The 18517-nt window shown below is 44.7% G+C and overlaps 1 protein-coding gene across 1 annotated transcript in view; it reads left to right on the top strand.

Moving 5' to 3' along the window:
- Positions 1-253: 253 nt before the first annotated feature.
- Positions 254-18517, top strand: part of LOC142775665 (uncharacterized) — a 73309-nt gene continuing 55045 nt past the window's right edge. Inside the window, exons 1-4 of the mRNA XM_075877300.1 lie at positions 254-434; positions 9252-9373; positions 14224-14347; positions 16224-16360. Coding sequence (XP_075733415.1) covers positions 9310-9373; positions 14224-14347; positions 16224-16360 — 325 coding nt within the window. The 5' untranslated portion in view covers positions 254-434; positions 9252-9309. The remainder of the gene's footprint in view (positions 435-9251; positions 9374-14223; positions 14348-16223; positions 16361-18517) is intronic.

Below are 18517 nucleotides of genomic sequence, written 5' to 3'. Positions count from 1 at the left end.
TGAAAGCCATAGTAGGCCAAGACAGAGGGCTAAGTTTTTTTACATCCGAACTCGCCCGGTTACACAGAAAAATTAATTCCGACATTCAATGAAGTCCCAACATGATCAATTCAGAGAAAAATAATTGGTTTGAGACGTTCCCATTTTTCTGCAGATTTTACTGGCAACAGGGCACAAAACCAGATTTTATAATAAGCGCGGGCCGTGGCGGGAAGCCGAAGAAGCGAAGAGCGCCGTGCACGCGCGCATGACCACGAGGTGGAACGCGCCCGGCGTCGATTCGCGAGCTCTCGAATCAGCTGCCCGCTTCCGTGCAGGATCCGGGCTTTTGTTCTCTCGTTCGTGGATCGCCCAGGACTCCCGGCGCCTGGACTGAACGCTAAGCCTCGGAAGAAGACGTGCAGCGCTCGAAGGTTCCGGTGCGCCAAGTGAAGGTGAGTGTCCGATTTGATATTGGCCGTGGAGCGGACTGCATTAGGCTTATTCTTTCAGGGCCACGAGCACGGCCATTCCTGCACTGCGCCGTAACCAACGCCGATATCCGAATGCGGCGACCATGTTGCAAGCTGTATCTCGCTCCAATTTTCGTGCGCCTCTTCTTACGTACCTCACGCTAACGCGATGTGACCAGCTAAGCGCTACCCGGTCGAAAATTCGATTTTTTAAACCGTGGACTTTCGCTTGGAGGTAACCAAAGCCGGTATCCGAATGCCGCGACCATGTTGCAAGCTGTATCTCGCTCCAATTTTTGTGCGCCTCTTCTTACGTACCTCACGCTCACGCGATATGACCAGCTAAGCGCTACCCGGTCGAAAATTCGATTTTTTGAGCCGTGGACTTTCACTTGGAGGTAGCCAACGCCGATATCCGAATGCCGTGACCATGTTGCAAGCTGTATCTCGCTCTGATTTTCGTGCGCCTCTTCTTACGTACCTCACGCTAACGCGATGTGACCAGCTAAGCGCTACCCGGTCGAAAATTCGATTCCCTGAACCGTGGACCGAGGCCACACTCTTAAAAAAAATGGAATGACGTACTCTCCATTTAGGGAGGAACGGCGATGTCCCCAATGTTCGTCTTCAAATAGAGAAACGTTGCTCCCTCATCCACGGAGAAACACGTTCCTCCTTATGAAAATCAACATGGCTGCCCCCCGGCGAAGCGAGTAGGCTTAGCAAATGCAACGATTCTCGACTGGTAAGGAGTACACGGCACTGAAAGTTACAAAAACGGTCCCGCTGAGCTTGATATTGAACGAAATTATTATAAAAACAAGCAGACGAACCTGTGGCGGTGAACACATCGCGAAAGAAAAAGATGGAGCAAGTACGTTTCGTTCGGTCAGCGAAGCCACGTTCACTCCGAAAGACACGGTTTCTGCAGAGCCCTCACCTGAAGAGTGCATGCTAGGCTTGCTGTATTTATTTCTCGCAGATTCACATAGTGTAGCGACGTTATCCATGCGCTTACGGGTCTGCAGGTCACGAGATGTGCCTCCAAACCGTACACTCGATCGCAGCGAAATCCGAATCCGTAGTGCAGCTTTGATAGATAGATGTTCAACGATATATAAATGGCTGGAAGTGTGAGAGCGTCAAAGCAATGAAGTAGGTGGCGCCATCTGGAGGGATTTATCAAAGTTAAAAAAAAAGTTGACTGCCGCGACGTTTGTTGTTATTACCCACTATCACGGCTCCCTTGCGGATATTTTACGCATCAACCCATTCAAGACCACTTACGGACACCGAAAGCCTATTATGTGCTGATGCAATCTATATAGCTACACATGCACACGTGGTCACATAGTACACAAATAGTACGCAACAAGTACACTAGCGTATACGCTAGCAAGTACGCAACAAGAGCACAATCAACCATTCAAAACCAACAGCTCACACCTCGACGTGTTTACTCACACCCTACTGTGAAAGCGCGCCAGCTTATATAGCGATGAATTCCAACTCACGTGAGTGGCACAGGTTACAAGTAGGTTTTCTCACACTTTTTTTTCACGTTTTTTATCAATACCACAACATGCGCACACGTAAATATATTGTATCTGATGCTTAGGTAAACCTTAGTTAATCAATGGTTGCACAGTAATGAACGGAATAATTACTAGAGCTTATCAGGTTTTCACGAAGGCGGATGCCCCAAGCCGTGCTTAGAATGCCCACGGCAATTCGAACGCTGCGCCATCTGTCGACCACTGCCACAGCTACTTTTTTTTTTCTTGAAGCCTCTGAGAGTGCAAACACTTGCCACGCGTTAGCCATTTCGGAGGTCACATTTTTTTTTCTTCTTACTTGGAGCATGCAGACCAAACTTTGTCTTCGTCGTGGTAGGTGTTCTGTGGTCACGTCGACCTCGTTTAGTTGTTTCGTCTTAACGTTTGCTTATATTCTTTTTACGTGCGTACCACAAGTGTGGCCGTTAGCCATGGATATAGTACACCACTAGCCCTTCAATGACAATGTTTTAATGCGGTAACGACCGTCCTAGCAGTGTATACGTACGTTACAACGCGGGTCTTGCGAGATAAATAAGCGACGACCTCGCATCCGACGGTATTTTTTCGTGAGCCATGACAGTGGCTGTTGGCGTTGCGGGAGCTCTCATACTTGAGTGGAGGAACTATCGCTGCAGTGCGCAAGTTTACTATAACTTTATAGAATGTTGTGCCTGCATACTTTTCTGCTTCAGATGCCTCTCGCGATTCGCCTCGCGTGTCAACTTGCAATCATAGTGCGTGCCACAATTTTGTTGTTAGCGCTGTGGCTGTGGTGGTTATTACTCTGGATTCGGAATACTCTTTTCACAAAGGTGAGTGAGCGTTAGTACTTACTTGCTGTGCAAAGCTGCTACTAGAAGTGCATTTTGTGTTGAGTTTCTCACGACAAAGGAGAATCATGGACGAGAAAGACATACTGCTCGCGTGCATAATTCCTTCCTACTTCTCAGTGCTGGCATGGGCAATTCAAAACGAATGCGATTGAGAATTTGGTTTAACCTACAGAAGTCATTGGTTCACTTTTCACAAAAGTTTAGTTATGATGATGTTTAAAAAGTTTCTGATAGTTGTAATCTAGTCTGGCGAATAAACGCTCGGTGAAACTTCGCAGCCTGTTTCCCTTTGTGCTTTCACCTGCCGGGGTAGCATAGCCTTATTGGGTGTCGTGTGACTATGCTGATGGACGCAGGTACGACTTCCGGCCACAGCGGCCGTATTCGAATGGGGGTAAACTGCAAAGAACATCCATATGGTGGTAGTGGCACGTATAACTCTATCAATTGTATATGATCGTACTTTCACGCATGGGCAGTGGTATCAGGTTTCCTACACTATTGAAAAAATAAGTGTGATGCTTTTTTACGCGCCTCGTTGAATTCATGAGTGCTGTTGGTGCCGTGCGAAACTAAAAATTCGTGGGCTTACCAACTATGTCGACACCGAAAAAAATCATTATTTTTTTTTTACACTCTAAGGTAATCGTAAAGCAAGACTGCTTGGGAAGCAGAGCTCCTTGTATTCGTGACAAATTGGTAGTATGAAACAACACGAGACACACATGGAAGTGTGCGGAGCATCGTGCGAGTGCCTGACGATAAAAAAAAAGAGAGGCTTTTACTCTATACTAATAAAACAAAAGAAAACGTCATTCCTGCATTGCTTACAACAATCTTAAGTTAAAGCAATCGCTCGCGACTGGCCGCGGGCGGCTATAGGCTTGGCGTGCGCATGCGCGCGAGCAAGACCCCCGTGATTGAGGAGTAACTTGAACGCTGAAGGAGGAACGTTGCTCCTTTGGTCCTTGCCGCGAGAGGGCGCGACGGGTAAAGCGCCCGAAAGGGAGGAAGTCGCTGCGCTGAAGGAGGAACGGAGCCCGTTTCTCCATTCTCGCTCCCTTATTTTTAGAGTGCCGGATTTTGGCTCACGAGGGGTTAGTTCGTTAAACGTCCACCATGTGCCGCATGAAGTTGAACCCTCCCTCTCGTTCCCTCTTTTCTCCTCCCACCACGATGCTGACGAGTTCCCTACGGAAATGGCCTCGCTCTTCAATGGCCTCGCTTTTCGCTTGGAGGTAGCTACACGAATTCACTGCCTAGTTATTTGTGCAGCTATGTGCAGTTTTGCCAGACGCCGCAACGCCGAGGCGACACCACTATAGCACACTACTGATATCAATTGGAGGTCAGTATGCCATTGCACACAATGCTTTCTAAATGTTGTGGGGCCCTACTTGGAGCGCTAGCAGATAAAATTGTACGCGCTGCGATGAAAAAAAAAAGCGTATATACGGAAATGCAAGGTTACGTGAGCCAAGTTCACGATTGAAATACTGCTGAAGGGATTCTGCTGAAAGAATTTTAACCCAGAACAATGGCATCCCTAATTACAAGGGTGTCTGTTTAACGGCGACATGCTTGTTTTCTCGTTGACACATTTCCTTCAGTACTAGGTGGATTCCGCAATGCATTTGAGTGAAATGTTTGAGCAGCGACTTATGCACAGGTGCACATCGCACTCTTGGTTCTCACAAATGTCCTAGCAATGGTCTTCCAAGGTCACGTGCGCTGGAATTCGTCTCTCGGCTCAAATTGGCAACTGGTAAAGGCGTGCCGCAAGCGTTTAGTCACGCCTTTTTGTAATTACCTTTCGTAACGTATAAGGCTAATAACGTATCAGAGTAAAAATTCTCGTATTTCACGCGCCAATACCATAACATTCCATCACGTCATAGTTAAGGACTCCGGATGGATCTTGTCCAAGTGGGGTACTTGAGGGCGCACCTAAATCTAACCAGTGCGGTGTTCTCGCAATTCGCGCCCATTGAAATGCGACCACCATACCAAGAAATCGCATCCTTGCCACGAGCTTGTAAGCACGATACATAACATGCTAAGCTACTATGATGAGTCTCTGTGCATTCTCTTCGTGTGCTACCCATGTAAGGCAAGAAGCTGTGTTTATTGCGTTGGAGACTCGGCATCCGGGCCTCTATTCTCCAACGAAAAAAGCTCTTACCCTCTACTGCTTGCTTTCCCTTGTCATCGCACTATATTTAAAGGGTCCCTAAATCACATCCGAAAAAAAAAAAGATCGTGTCATTATCGCATGGCATTTTTCTAATTTCTCTCGAGACGTCGTTAGAATACATCGGTTGGTCCATATACGAGAAATATTAGTTGTGAATTCTCTTCTACATTGCTATGCCATGCAGTCGCCCGTAAGTTTCCTTGGCTCGCATGACTATGGTGCGTGGCCAGTTGATATAACTTCATTCTAACGCGATACCATTAAAGAAATCTTCGAGCAGGAACGCTGGCGTTGGCATCGGTGTCGGCTGCGGCATCGTTGATTGTGTGGCGAAAACTCGGCACTGTCCGTGACCGAAATTGGACGTAGTTGCAAATAAAATGAACATTCGGTCAGAGCGTGAAGTGAACCCACACCTTGTGCGTGGAAAGCAGTACCACGGAACCCAGCCAGCGAATAAAACTCGTAAAAAAAATCTATGTGAATATCGTGTATAGTAAGGAACCTCATTAACGCATATAATATTGCGTCGCAGAATGATATAATCACTACAGGCGTCAAATAGATGGATTCTGCGACGAAGGGATGGTTCAAAGCAGCCCACCATTACGAAGTGTGCAGCTGCGCGGGTGCGCGCCGCACCTTACGGATACGTAGTTGGTTAATCGCCAATTAAGCAAAATGAAGAATGATAGCGCAGTGGGCGCTTCTCAACTGTATGTGCAGTATAAATTCTAGGATAGTTTGAAGCGACCAATGCATGCAAGGTTGTAGGCAATGCGCACGCACTCCGATCAGTTTACGCTATCGTCTTCTACTCTTGAAGGTGAAGCTCAAGCTCCCTGTAATTTGTGTCCTCGACTGTGCAACGGGATAAAACAGCGTGTAGCTGGCAAGTCCGAAATCTTGAGAGGCTCTAGCGCTTACCCCTAGTTCACACTGAAACATCCGCTTTGTACAGTCGGCGAAATTCTTCTGTCACCGAAACACAGTGTCGTTAGCACTGGACGTTACCGCATCACCGAATTAGCCAAATTATAGCGCCCTAACAGCCGCGTGAACAATCAACCGTGGGGCGAGCACAGGATGGATGCGCTGTTCCCCGGAGGTTGTCGGCGGCTCGCACACTTCAGTGCGTCCGTGAAGAGTTAGATCTTTTTTTTTGTTTTGCGTGTTTCAGAGCTCGTCGCAACTCTGAAGAGAAAGGCAACTGCATCACAAGGTGCTCGTGACCTAACGATCAAAGCAACATAGGCACAGGAACTCGTACTTCTCAGTCAATGCAAGCTAATTTCCTAATAAATGCGAAGCATTTCTTAGCGAACTTCAGTGACTTTGAGCGTATCTATCTATCTAGCCGCTTACGTTTGGGTGCTCTCGTGGTCACCCCCCTTAACTTGGCGTGAACCAAAATTAGCATGGGAGGGTAAGATGGCTTGACCAAGTATGACGCGCTGGTCACCACACAAATAAGGTCACCTCCCTGTCGCATACGCCGTCAAACGCTTCCCGCCAGACAGTGGCACATACCCACGGGCGGGTATGTGCCGCTGGTATGCGGGTATGGGCCACAGGTGCTTGACACTTAGTATCTACCCAGGAACGACGAGAACACACATGGGCAATTTAAACGCGTGAGCGTTAAGCAATACCCGACATTGGTAGCGTCGACATAACGAAGGCATAGAATAAATGTCAGTGTTAAGAAAAACCGGACATAGGCAGCGTTGACTCCTCAACGAATGCAAATAACAAGTTTCAGTGTTCCAGCAGGAATCAAACCCAAGCATTCTACGTGGCAGTCAAGCATTCTACCACAGAGCTACGCCAGGTCTCGTAACTACTTTACAAAGAGACGCTAATCTTTGGGAAACGTTAATAGTGGTTGCAGTGCTGCCTACCCAATTTTATAAATATTACATGTGTACTCCTTTGATACAGCCATTACGTCGGGTTAATGTCAATTGTGGTTAGGTGCCATGCGCTGAAGTTCACTTACGTAGCAGTGTTTCGGGCCAGCATCTTCGCGAGCATCAGCGCTTCATATCAGCTTTTGGTGTGCTAATACGCATTCCATTTGACATCGTTGTGCAAATGCAAACAACTGGTTATATAAACAACAGCAACTCTTGAAGATATCTGTGCGTGCAACATTTGTACATATATTTAGCGTCATTTCATGACGTGTCCTTCAAAATAAAAAAAATGCAACACGGTCACCTTCCCTGTGCATGCTTCGCATAACGTCAATTCCCAGGTACGTGGAATCTGCGAATTTTTTCATTCCACAATTCATTCTTTAGCAATCTGTCCTTGTGCTTGGGGTGGCGTTTGTCGTATAGGACGGGGTGGTTGCGCACAAATTCAATGAGCCTTTTTGCTAAGCGCACGTTACCTCACTGACATGACGAGCGATTGGAACTAGGCCATCATTTTTTTTTTCAAATTCCTCGGCTAGCGCCCCTATTGGTTCGCGGTGAGCCGATTTGGCGGCAGGCGCCGCGAAAATTGGTCCGAGAGCGATCGGCGCGGAGGGGGCCCTTTCGGCGGATCTCGCCGCTGCCGAACCGGATTCGGTGCCCTTCCAGTGGCTGGAATGGTCAGTGTGAACGAGCCGTTAGTGCTGACATTGTGCTCACGCTTTATGAAGAAAATAGGTGGCGAGGAGGAGACATTGTTTTCAGGAAGGCTAGTGAGGCCGAGAAAGAGACGACACTCTTTCTTGTCATTAAACTCGGTGTGATTTAGGGGCCCTTTAACGTTGCTTACTTCCCGTTATTACTATGGAACTGTTCGTTCGACATGACTCCTATCGTCGCTAGATATATCAGTGAAAGCGGTCCAGTAAATAAAAAAAAAACGGCCGCGTATCTGCACGTTTCACTGCAAATGTCGTCTAAAGACGATAGTCTTGCGTCTGGAGAGTGGGAACAAAACGTTTATGTGATGTTCTGCGCGAGAAAATTGGTGAATTCTATTCCGGAGGCGCTGCGTTGGAGAGTCTCGATCCGCGCAGCGACGGCGAGCGAGCGCATCGAGGCACGTTAGACACGAGCGCTATCTGGCAGTTATCTTCGAAAACGAAGGAAGGCGTGCGCGCCCGTCTTGGAGGCGATAAGGTGTAGAATGCAAAGTGATGGGCAGGTGCCACCACCGTGTCGTCTTAGAAAAGCGTTGGAAACACTTGCCTTTTTGAGCATTGCGTCGCATTGTCAGCGCAGCGTGATAAATGCTACGGTCTTTAGAATTACTAATGTATGCCTTCTCTAGTATAAAGACACACATACAAAATATTAACGTGTTGTTGTGGTGCCTGAGGTATGCGCAATGATTGCTCTTTAATTGACAATCACCCAAGTATGAACGTTGAAACTTGAGCAATATTGGGGAGCGCTGAAGATGGAGTTGGCCGTCGGAGTACCGTTTGGTGCCATTTGGGTTATTGTTACGGCGGACAAACAGACAAATGGCAGACTAAAAGGCAGAAAGAGCAAAATTTTAGCGTCGAAGTACCCCAAGAAAAACAATTCTACCCCAAGAAAAACTACGCCAGAATATGGTAGAATTATTCGTAAAATAACACTTCGAGCAGCGCTTAATCTAGAATTATTAAGTCTTATTACGGCCAGAGAACGCCATCGTGCACTGTGCTCATTACGTACTCGGCACGATAAACATTGTAACATATTCTGATGCTGAATTCACAAAACCGTTGGTTTGCAAGCGCTATTTCCCACTGGTCGACAGGTTTCGCTAACCTGTCGGTTGTCGTGAATATAATCACGACAACCGGGCAGATGCTAGCTATAGGGTAGATGCTAGCTATAGCTAGAATCTGCCTTTACCAGCAGTTTTAGCAAAATTACATTTCTATACTGTTTGGAGTGATAATCACAGAAAGCTGCAGCTGCATTATATATACGTAACGTTTTTCGGCGAATTACCATGCAAATGCGTGCATCGACGTTTACCGATGGCGAATGTGAAAGTTTTCTTCAAAGAAGCCGGGATTGGCCCGGCTTCTTTGAAAAGAAGCCGGGCCAATCTCCTTCAAATATACAACATAGTCATGCAGAGGCACTTGTTTTTTTAGTTGATTGTATTCTTTTGATGTAAAAACTTCGTATTGCTGGCTTACCGGATAGGTCGTATATTTGGCGTGCATGTTCACATGCAAATATGAATCTAGAGCTCGTGTTTTCTTTTTCTCCAGAAACAACTACGTGGTGTCCAAAGGCTCCAGTAATTCCAGCTTGGCTAATGAATAAGCGATGAACAAGCCAAGGATAGCACTCTGTGCCGCGCTTTGTATTTTCACCGGGGTCTCAGTAGGCGGTACGTAGCACCTTTTTTTAACGATTAGCATGCTGCCTAACTCGTGTCGCTTTTCACGATTATCATGCCGCCTGACTCGTTCAAGGTACCCCGACCACAAGTGTCAGCAAAAAAAAAATATTGCACACACACACACACACACACACACACACACACACACACACACACACACACACACACACACACACACACACACACACACACACACACACACACACACACACACAACTTTCATCAGTCAAAAGAAACGCTGGAACTGAGTTGCAGGAGTCGCACTGTCTAGCTATGTATATGAATTCGTCGCAATTATAGGCGTGCGTACTGGGAGATTGGTGGAAAGGAGGGGAGTGGGGGCTAATCTCTGCCCCATTCCCTTACCTAGTCAAACAAACTTCTACCGTCATTGTTTCAAGTGCGGGGTTATAGCCGTGCAGATTTTTAACGATAATGAGCCCAATGGGCCCCTCTGACATTCAATTCTAAAAGCTGTTCACTCCCCACCTTCGTTCTCAGAGCTCAAAAGACTGAAGGCTGGCCACTGTAACTAGCACGCCAATGTTTAAACTGTGATTTAAGCCAATTGCGGAGTTTTGTTACCTTTCGGACTCCACCAACGAGGGGCCATGCGTGAATGCATGCGAGGGCTGCAGTGAATGTGAACCCCCCTCAATGGAGAACCCTATATGCACGCTTATGGTCGTAATGGCCGCACCACATACATACGATTCAAATAGACGCTTTCTATACAGGCTAGAGTGATTTAAGCGATGATAAGTATATCTTGTAAGTCGAAGTAATGTCAACTACGACAAATGGCAGTGTAAAGGCCACTGTAACAAACAGAGAATACAGATTATTTAAGTGTATACTTGACGCACTTTCAAAAGGCTGACAATAAGTTTACAGCGTAAGCATTGATGATTTATGCTCGGGAAGAAACAATGCTGTTAGTTTCGAGGAGACGGCCACGGTGAGCGATATTGTGCATGACGGAGGTGATAACCACGACAGAAACGTATAGCCACTGCTAATTTTCTGCCAACAAAAACAGAAGTCCTAACAAACAAGAAGTCCATATTTGGTTCGTGCAGCGAATGTTACATATGCGTGTAGGGTCGAGGGTGCTGGCGCTGTAGTATAAATAGCGACGTAATATGAAATGCCTGTAAAGTTACATGTACTTCATACGTGAAAGTTTTGGATTTGGTCTGTCTTTAGTAAAAACCTGTTAATATTCAAATCTTTCCGACAGCGCCGGCGTAGCTGACGGTGACCGCGATCGCAGAACATGGTGAACAGCAAACGCTAAGGCGCAGTGTGGCTTGAAACATGCAGAAGTAGGCGCGCAGTCACGCTGGCCTAATGGAACACGCGTACCTGTAAAGTGGTATGCATCGTGCCACTTGAACAAAAGGCGCGAATAGCTGGCACCACACTCCCCCCCCCCCCCCCCCGCGAATGGGAATATTATAGCGGAATGCGTGCGCAGATAGTGCATGCACGCAAAACCATGTAATGATGTATCTTCACGCGGCCAAATTGAAATGTATAGGCTGTTTCGCGAGTCGCTAGTCGAACAGACGGATGTTGTTTACCCTGGAGATGTACAACGAACAAAATAACAAATTACTCAAGATAATTATCTAAGCGCAATACTTTAACCATTGAAGTCAAGCCAATAATATTTTCGCTTCTTTTTATAAGCTTGGTAACTTGGGAGGTTCCGGGGGTCGACCGGTCTATAGAAAATACGATAACAGCTGATAAGTTCACCAGTTACAACTTACATGCCAATCTATCAATATGCACATACGTCATGTCTGTTTGGAGTCGTGAACCAGACCTCTCTGATGACCTTTTCGTTTCCCTTCCCCCTCTCATAACGGCAAATTCTAAGCACTTGGTACCGAATGCTGCCGCAAGCAGATAAACGCACTTCCTTACTTTATTTTTTACCAGCGATTCGCTTTTCGGTAAAACCACCGAATCTTCAATAATCACATTTCGCTAGCCAGTCGGCCATTGGCTTCATTCTTGTGAATTTTTTCTGAATGTCGGCAATGACCTTGCCTGTACTAGAAGGAATATTACTTCATTGATGGTGATAAATTTATTCGATGATTTTCGTGGCCTTCAGGTGCCAGTGGTGCATATCTACAATGGGATGGTGAGATTTCGTCGTTAAGGGACCAGCCCCGATCTCTAAAATGAAAACTTATCAAGTGCGCGCGCGCGCGTTTGTGTGTGTGTGTGTGTGTGTGTGTTCACGATGCCCAGATGTAACAAAATTATGGCTTTAACAAAAAACCGCGATCAGCAGTATGGCCGCAACTGCGTTATTTGACCAACTGGTTTGACATAGGACTACATGTTTGGTCGCTGCCACGAATGAAAGCGTGAGGCGTAATGATGAGATCATCATGTTGGATAACCGCCATAGTGACAGAAAGCACTTACGGGACATTTTACGCCAAACGACTCAGCCATTTTGGCGACCATCTCATAAGTATTCGAAAAAAAAAATCATGCGGATTTTCTGCGTTGAAAACAGTGAGTTGCTATAGAATATTTCCGGTAGAAAAGAGTTTTTGGTCAGGTCGGTGACTTTCAGACTTCCCAGAATGTCGTCTGGATGTTGTTTCTGAAAAAAAAAATGCTTTAAAGCACCGCCCCCTTTTTCAGTACCAAATTTGGTCTACATAATAAGTAAAGGTGCTTCCTTGAGGAGTTAGAAGGTGAGTAATATTAGCGCATTTTTTCTACCACATATACCTGCAAGAATTGAGCCGCAAAATTTTGTTTGCATTTTTCATGGCATTACTGCACTTTGTATGAATATTTGAGCACTGAGTGCTTACTCCATAGAAAGTATATTTTGTAGAAAAAATATCTTTAGACCAATAAAGTTGCTAATCTTTACACCTTTACGAGAAAAAATAGGAATTTCACAAAACTGTAAATTTTGACCACAATGCGACATAGTTTGCACCATGTGGCGGTCAAATTAAAAATCAAGTTTGTACCTCAATCGAAAGCAAATGAGCAGTTATTCTTATAACGCTAGTTTCATTATTAGAATTCTCGCTTTCAAGAAGAAAATTGAATTTTAATTCTCCCATTGATGGCAATAGGGAACTCGAAGGCGGAAGCTGTCGTATGACCAAATGGGAAACTTCAAACTTTTTTTCCTTCATTAAAACAGAAATTGTGCTGATAAAATTTGCTATATAAAACGAACAATTCATTTGATTTTTATTGAAGTTTAAAGGTGATTTTTAAGTGGACTACCACATGGTGCAAATTGCGTCTCAATGTGGTCGAAAGTGACAGTTTTGTAGAATTTGTGATTTCTGTAAAGTTTAGCAACTTGATGAGACCAAAAATATTTTTTTCTGCAAGACATACTTTATTTGAAGTAAATATTTATTCCTAAAATATTCATAGAGAGTGCAGTATTGCCGCAAAAAATGCAAACATAAAATCTTTTGCCTTAATTGTGGTGACCTATGTGGCAGAAAAATGCGCTAATATTATACACTTTGAAAACCTTACACAAGAACTTATACCTAATATGTAGACCAAATTTGGTATAGAAAAAAGAAGCAGTACTTTTAAAATCAAATTCTCCAGAAACACCCAAGCGACATTTTGGGAAGTTCGGAAGGTGCCCATGTGGACAAGAAATTCTCTCTCTCTGAAATATTCCAGCAACTGATTGCTTTCAAAGCAGTAAATTAGCTTGATTTTTTCCCAATACATTTACGAAGTTTAACAAAATGGCTGGGACGTTTGGCATGTAATGACCCTTCGGGAATTAGTACAGGCGCATACCTGAAGCAAAACCAAATATGGCGTATTCACTATGGAATGTCTCTGTGACTTTTTAAATTTAATATTACTGCTCTTATAAGTGCCGGAAGTGTTCTGTTAGCAATTTTTACGCTTTACGCTAAACACGTTTGTACATACATGTACAGCAAAGCAAACCACGACATTCTTTAAACCGATAGAAAACCAAAGTACGACACGGGCTGGTTTTGTCAAAAGTGAAGCCCCGCGCTGATTCGTCATACTACTGCATAAACAACTAACCCAAAGTTTGACATAACTAAGTTCAACATATTATACAACGCGCTACAACGCGCTCAGCTAAATAAGTGCGGTGCTTTCGACGACTTTTAAGCCTGTAGACTTCTCTATTTAAGACCACTCAAACTGTGAGCTTAATGCCACAGTTCCCGGTTCCCATGCATTTGAAACACTGAGGAAGAACAGTTTCTGACCTAAAACCATTTACTGTTCTTACTGTTGCTTGAAATATTGGTGATGCGGTAGACATAAGCGTGACACGTTTGTGTGCTGCGGTCACACGAACCCACCTAGCAATATTAAGCTTCGTTTCCAATAGTGAGAACTAGTTCATAATTGTTCACAAAACGTACTTACGACATCGTTTAGCTTACTTAACTACAGACGCTACTGATGTGAGTGATACAATTGCCAGAAAGAAAGGAGTGAACAAAAGCAGAGTGACTTGTTGGGCGAGTTGGGCTATTCTTACGGTAGCCTTTGGCGCTTGTCCGTCTCTCGTGTTTATTTCACGTCAAAAGCTACAGTGTGAACAAAATTATTAATTTTTAAATGACAGCGTAATAAATGATCCTTAGTCAGAAGTGATAGATGCAGAAGTGTCGCCATATTTTGGCGTGTTGGGTATCAGCGGTGTCGCCGTGTTTTCTACGGTCACATTTTCGGGGGCCATGCGCGCGTGTTCAATAAACGTGAAACACTTGTTATTAGATCTTCGTTAAAGGAATCTTGAGTGTATAAGTGTTCATCTCCCGTTTCAGCGAGCCCCGAAGAAAGAATATCACCGTGCGACCAAGACATTCTGTTCACGTTCACCAATGAGTGCGAGAAAGTGTTCAATGATGTGATAACATCAGCACCAGTAAACGACACCGTCAAGTGCAGGTACGGGCAAGGGCGCGCAACTGCGTCACGCGCACCTACGGTCTGAGCCACACGACACGTTAGCATCACCCTTCGCGTAGCAATTCTCGCTCAGAATGGTTCTGGCTTGAGGTTTGTTTTGAGGTATGGGGCACATACCGACTGAACAGTGAAATCGTACGGCTACGTTTTCGGTTCTTTAGAGAGCCGGCAGGATGATTTTGTGTATTAAAGGGACACAAAAGTGAAACAATGAATTGCTATAGATTGATAAATTGTCTTCTCAGAACTCTGACATCGTTGACTTCTTCTTCATAGGTATCTTATTAGAGGACAAAATTGAGGTACCAAGTTTCGTTTTTAAATTCCGCGCCGAAATATTCGCACGTCACATCTGAATTTCAGTGCATTTTTTTGTGATATTGTGACATTGGCCCGAAGAAGTTCCTAAAAATTGATGGCTCTAGCCTTCTGGATGAATAATGCCCTTCATTTTTGCTGTTCAGGAGCTACGTATGAGCTTGATGATGCCATTAAAAATTTATGGCGCCACGGCGTTTGGTGCAGAAACTTCAGGGTGGCATGGCCACCCACATTTTATTATTGGGTGTCCCACATTTTATTATTGGGTGTTTCCTTGCTTACCGAAATTCTACTCGCAGTAGCAAGCATGCTGTTTTCAGTAATCCGAAAGAGGAATTTACTAATACGCAGCTAATAGTTTCTCGCTTCAGTGTCCCTTTAGTGGGCAGCTGAGGCTCAATATTCAGGCCATTTAGTTGGCCTTCAGTTCTACAACTGTTCCGGTGCTCACTGAAGTTCCATAAACTATTAATTCATTGCGAACAGAAAGTATTCACCTAATTCTTTTTTTTCTTTTTTTTTTCCTCACAACACTTCAGGAAATTCTGGGTGTATCATTGATCCGCTAAGTGTTGCGGGTCGAGTAGCGTTGCACTAATAATCTCGAGGCTGCTGGTATGATTCGCGTAGTCTCAAGGCGACGTAGGTTATGTATTATTTTCGCAACCCACACCAATGCGTTAACGTCCCATGAATGTCCACGCCCCACAGAAAATTAATATTAGAGTATGCGTAGCTTTTCACGATAAAAATGGCATGCTGGTTTGCTTAATAGACGGTTATAGTATACTGGGCTTACCGGGATGCCGGGTGCATCGTGATAGCGGGATCAAAATGCGTGTTCACAGATACCTACGTTATTCGTACTGTTTACCATACGCGCACTATTTTTCAGATTTAACATTACCGTGGTAGTGTAGGTGTACAACATGGCGGTGCTCCCGGACGCCCGCTTCGAAGTGATTTTGGCGTAGTTGTTGAAAGATTCTCTTTGTTCGCAGCAAGCGACTATTTAAAGTGGCTTCGTTTTCCTTCAGTTAGCTTCGATGACTGAATATTACGAATAAGTTGACGTAGTTTTTGAGATAACTTCCGATTTCTGGTGCGTCTAGGCCTAACTACAAGATCAATTTAAACAAATCGGCAACATAAATGTTTTAGTGATTGTTGCGTAGTTCATATATACTTGTTTTTATCATTACTATAATAAACTTGTAACAATGCTTCGCGTGGTGGCTTAGGCGAAAATTTGTGTCTTTTTCACTGTTGTTTAACTTATGAACCATCTGAGACGTGGCGCCACCGTGCCAGCTGGGGCACGTAAACCACGTAAATGCAATCTCGCTAAACTATAAGACGCGGTCCACAACGAACGTTTGTAACGCCATTCCCTTAACCTACGTTATCACGTTAACGGTAAACTATAACTGTCTAATATAGCAGCCGAACCACTATATTCTGATCGGCAGCACAGTGACAAGAAGTAGCGGCTTCCACTCTAAAATAGCCTGACCATGTACGCTGTGTATTACAGCTACTTCAAGACCTTCCACGGCTGCGTCCACGACGCACTGCAGTCAACAAGATGCGATGGAAATCCTGAAGTAAAGGACAAAGCACTTGCCATTGTAGAACAACACAGGTTTGCGCAGGGACTCAACTGTGAAAAAGGTGAGCTTTTCCAATCGATCACTTGAATAATCTCTTAATTGAGTCACTTCACCAAAATAACTGAAACGGTTGCAAGATCCGCAATTTATGGCATTTCGCCAGAATTAGTGAAGCGGTTCTTTAAAGATCCTTAATGTTTGGCAGTGTCACAATTTCACTTCTATTTTAGGCCCAGCATGTCGGTGTTTTGTTTGGTTCTACGTAAGAATTCGTATAATGCGCGGCTCACGGGTTTCCTGGGGACAGCATTTAAGCTTCAGGGGTCGTATTCACAAATGCTTTTTTTTTGTGATGACCTATTATGTAGGCACTCTCATTTTTGTTATCAGCGACACACGAAAGTCCAATTAGGCCTAAATACACCATACTGCTACTACACAACGCAGGTGTTTTATTACACTTAGAGGCGCATCATCTCGTGCGACAATGTGAGGTACCTAATTTGCTGTGCGTATATTGAAGCGAATGGGGGCCGCCAGACACGCACAGGTACCTCTTTGGAGACAAATAGTTGGAAGAAGTTTTTTCAGCAATAATATTACCTAGAAACATCTCTATACAAAAAAAGACAACTTAAACATACGATGAATCCAAATGGCATGCTTCTTATACATGCCATTGTTTTTTTTTTCATTCACTAATCATGTAATTGAGTGAGCCAATGAGCAATATAAAATATTTTAGTGCGACAATCGGCCTAAGCTGTAAGCTTGCCAAGTTATTACCTGTAAATATTTCTGGCGTCTTACCCACTGCATGCTTGCAAAGCTAAACTAGATTGCAGTTGTGTTCGTTCTTTAAAAGAATAAAAAAGACCCGATCCTTAGTGGTAAAATAAGACCAATGACAGTGACTTGCAACTTGCAAAGAATGTATTACTAAAACCTCTTAGTTCACTATACTAGTATACAGGGTGCCTAATACTGTAAATCGGTTTCGAGATGATTTTCCGAAACTGACTCGCCGTCATTATGAAAGTGTCCCTTGGTTATCAAATTACCTCTGCTTCCCCCCTCCCTTACTCCCCTCTTACACACACGTGCACATTTCTGCGCACTTTACCACATTCAGAAACTTGGAGCTTTCGAGTTCTAAAAAAAAGACATGTGGCTTGTCTTAAAAGTTTCACAAGCATGTTCATGAAGAACGAAGTTCGTCACATCTCAGACCACACATATCAGAACGCGCACCGCCCTATAAAAAGTAGGCGTGCTTTTCGGTGCGATACAGAATATTCGCTCGTGAGTTGAGACGAGAACCCTGGAAGTGGTGTGGGTGATCGATGTGCAAAGACACCTCGGAGCCTTCTCAGGACGTGTAAAGGCTAGCTACCACGAAAGCGGGTGGGATGCCTGGCAACGGCTGAGGCAGTCAGGGCGACGACATCGAACGTTTACAAACAGCGCTTTTCGCTTCAGCCGTTCACGCATTCAATTTCATGCAAATATAGTCTGAAGAGAAACCGATCAAGCAAGCAGCAACTTCGCACTTTTTCTGCACAGATAAAAATATCTGTCGAAGAATCGTGTACGAAAGTGGTCGAAACGGGTGCGAGAGCATACTCGAGGTGGATGCAAAGCACATCGCCGATGCCAGCAACTATATGCCTGCCAGTAAGCAGAACGAGAAGCAGCTAGTGAAAGCGGTTTTATGACTCGAACCGGCCGTCCCACAATAGACGCCATTTCCTTTCATCTATAGGTTACTTCGGTCGTTCGTCGCATACGTAAGAACAGTTATGAACTTGACACATTGCCACCAGAAAGAGTACTTCCTCGAGAGAGAGAAAGATCGCATCAAGAAAAAGACTGTACAGTTTAATGTTTCTTGCAGTGGTGTTTCTTGCATTGGTAAGAGTGTGCCTTTAGGATGTAGAAAGGCGGTCGGGCAAATTTGTTGCACCCACAATGCTCCAAGATTCACTTCCCTCGACATAATCTTTCACTAACTGCCACATTTAGGACATGTAAAATGTCTCTTACAGATACCGCACAATGAGAGAGCACTATATTATGAAAACGCCATGCTTTGTTCGCTGGCGTTTCATTCAGTTGATGCCCAGTGCCCACGAACTGAAAAGCGTCATTCAGGGCTAAGTAACGCGCGCAACAGTGTTTACAATTTTTACAGTTAGTGAAATAGCGGCTCAACTTTGAC

Source organism: Rhipicephalus microplus, chromosome X, assembly GCF_043290135.1.
Source record: "Rhipicephalus microplus isolate Deutch F79 chromosome X, USDA_Rmic, whole genome shotgun sequence".
Taxonomy (NCBI): Eukaryota; Metazoa; Arthropoda; class Arachnida; order Ixodida; family Ixodidae; genus Rhipicephalus; species Rhipicephalus microplus.
Note: the sequence above shows the minus strand (reverse complement) of the source record. Positions and strands in the feature narration are given on the sequence as shown.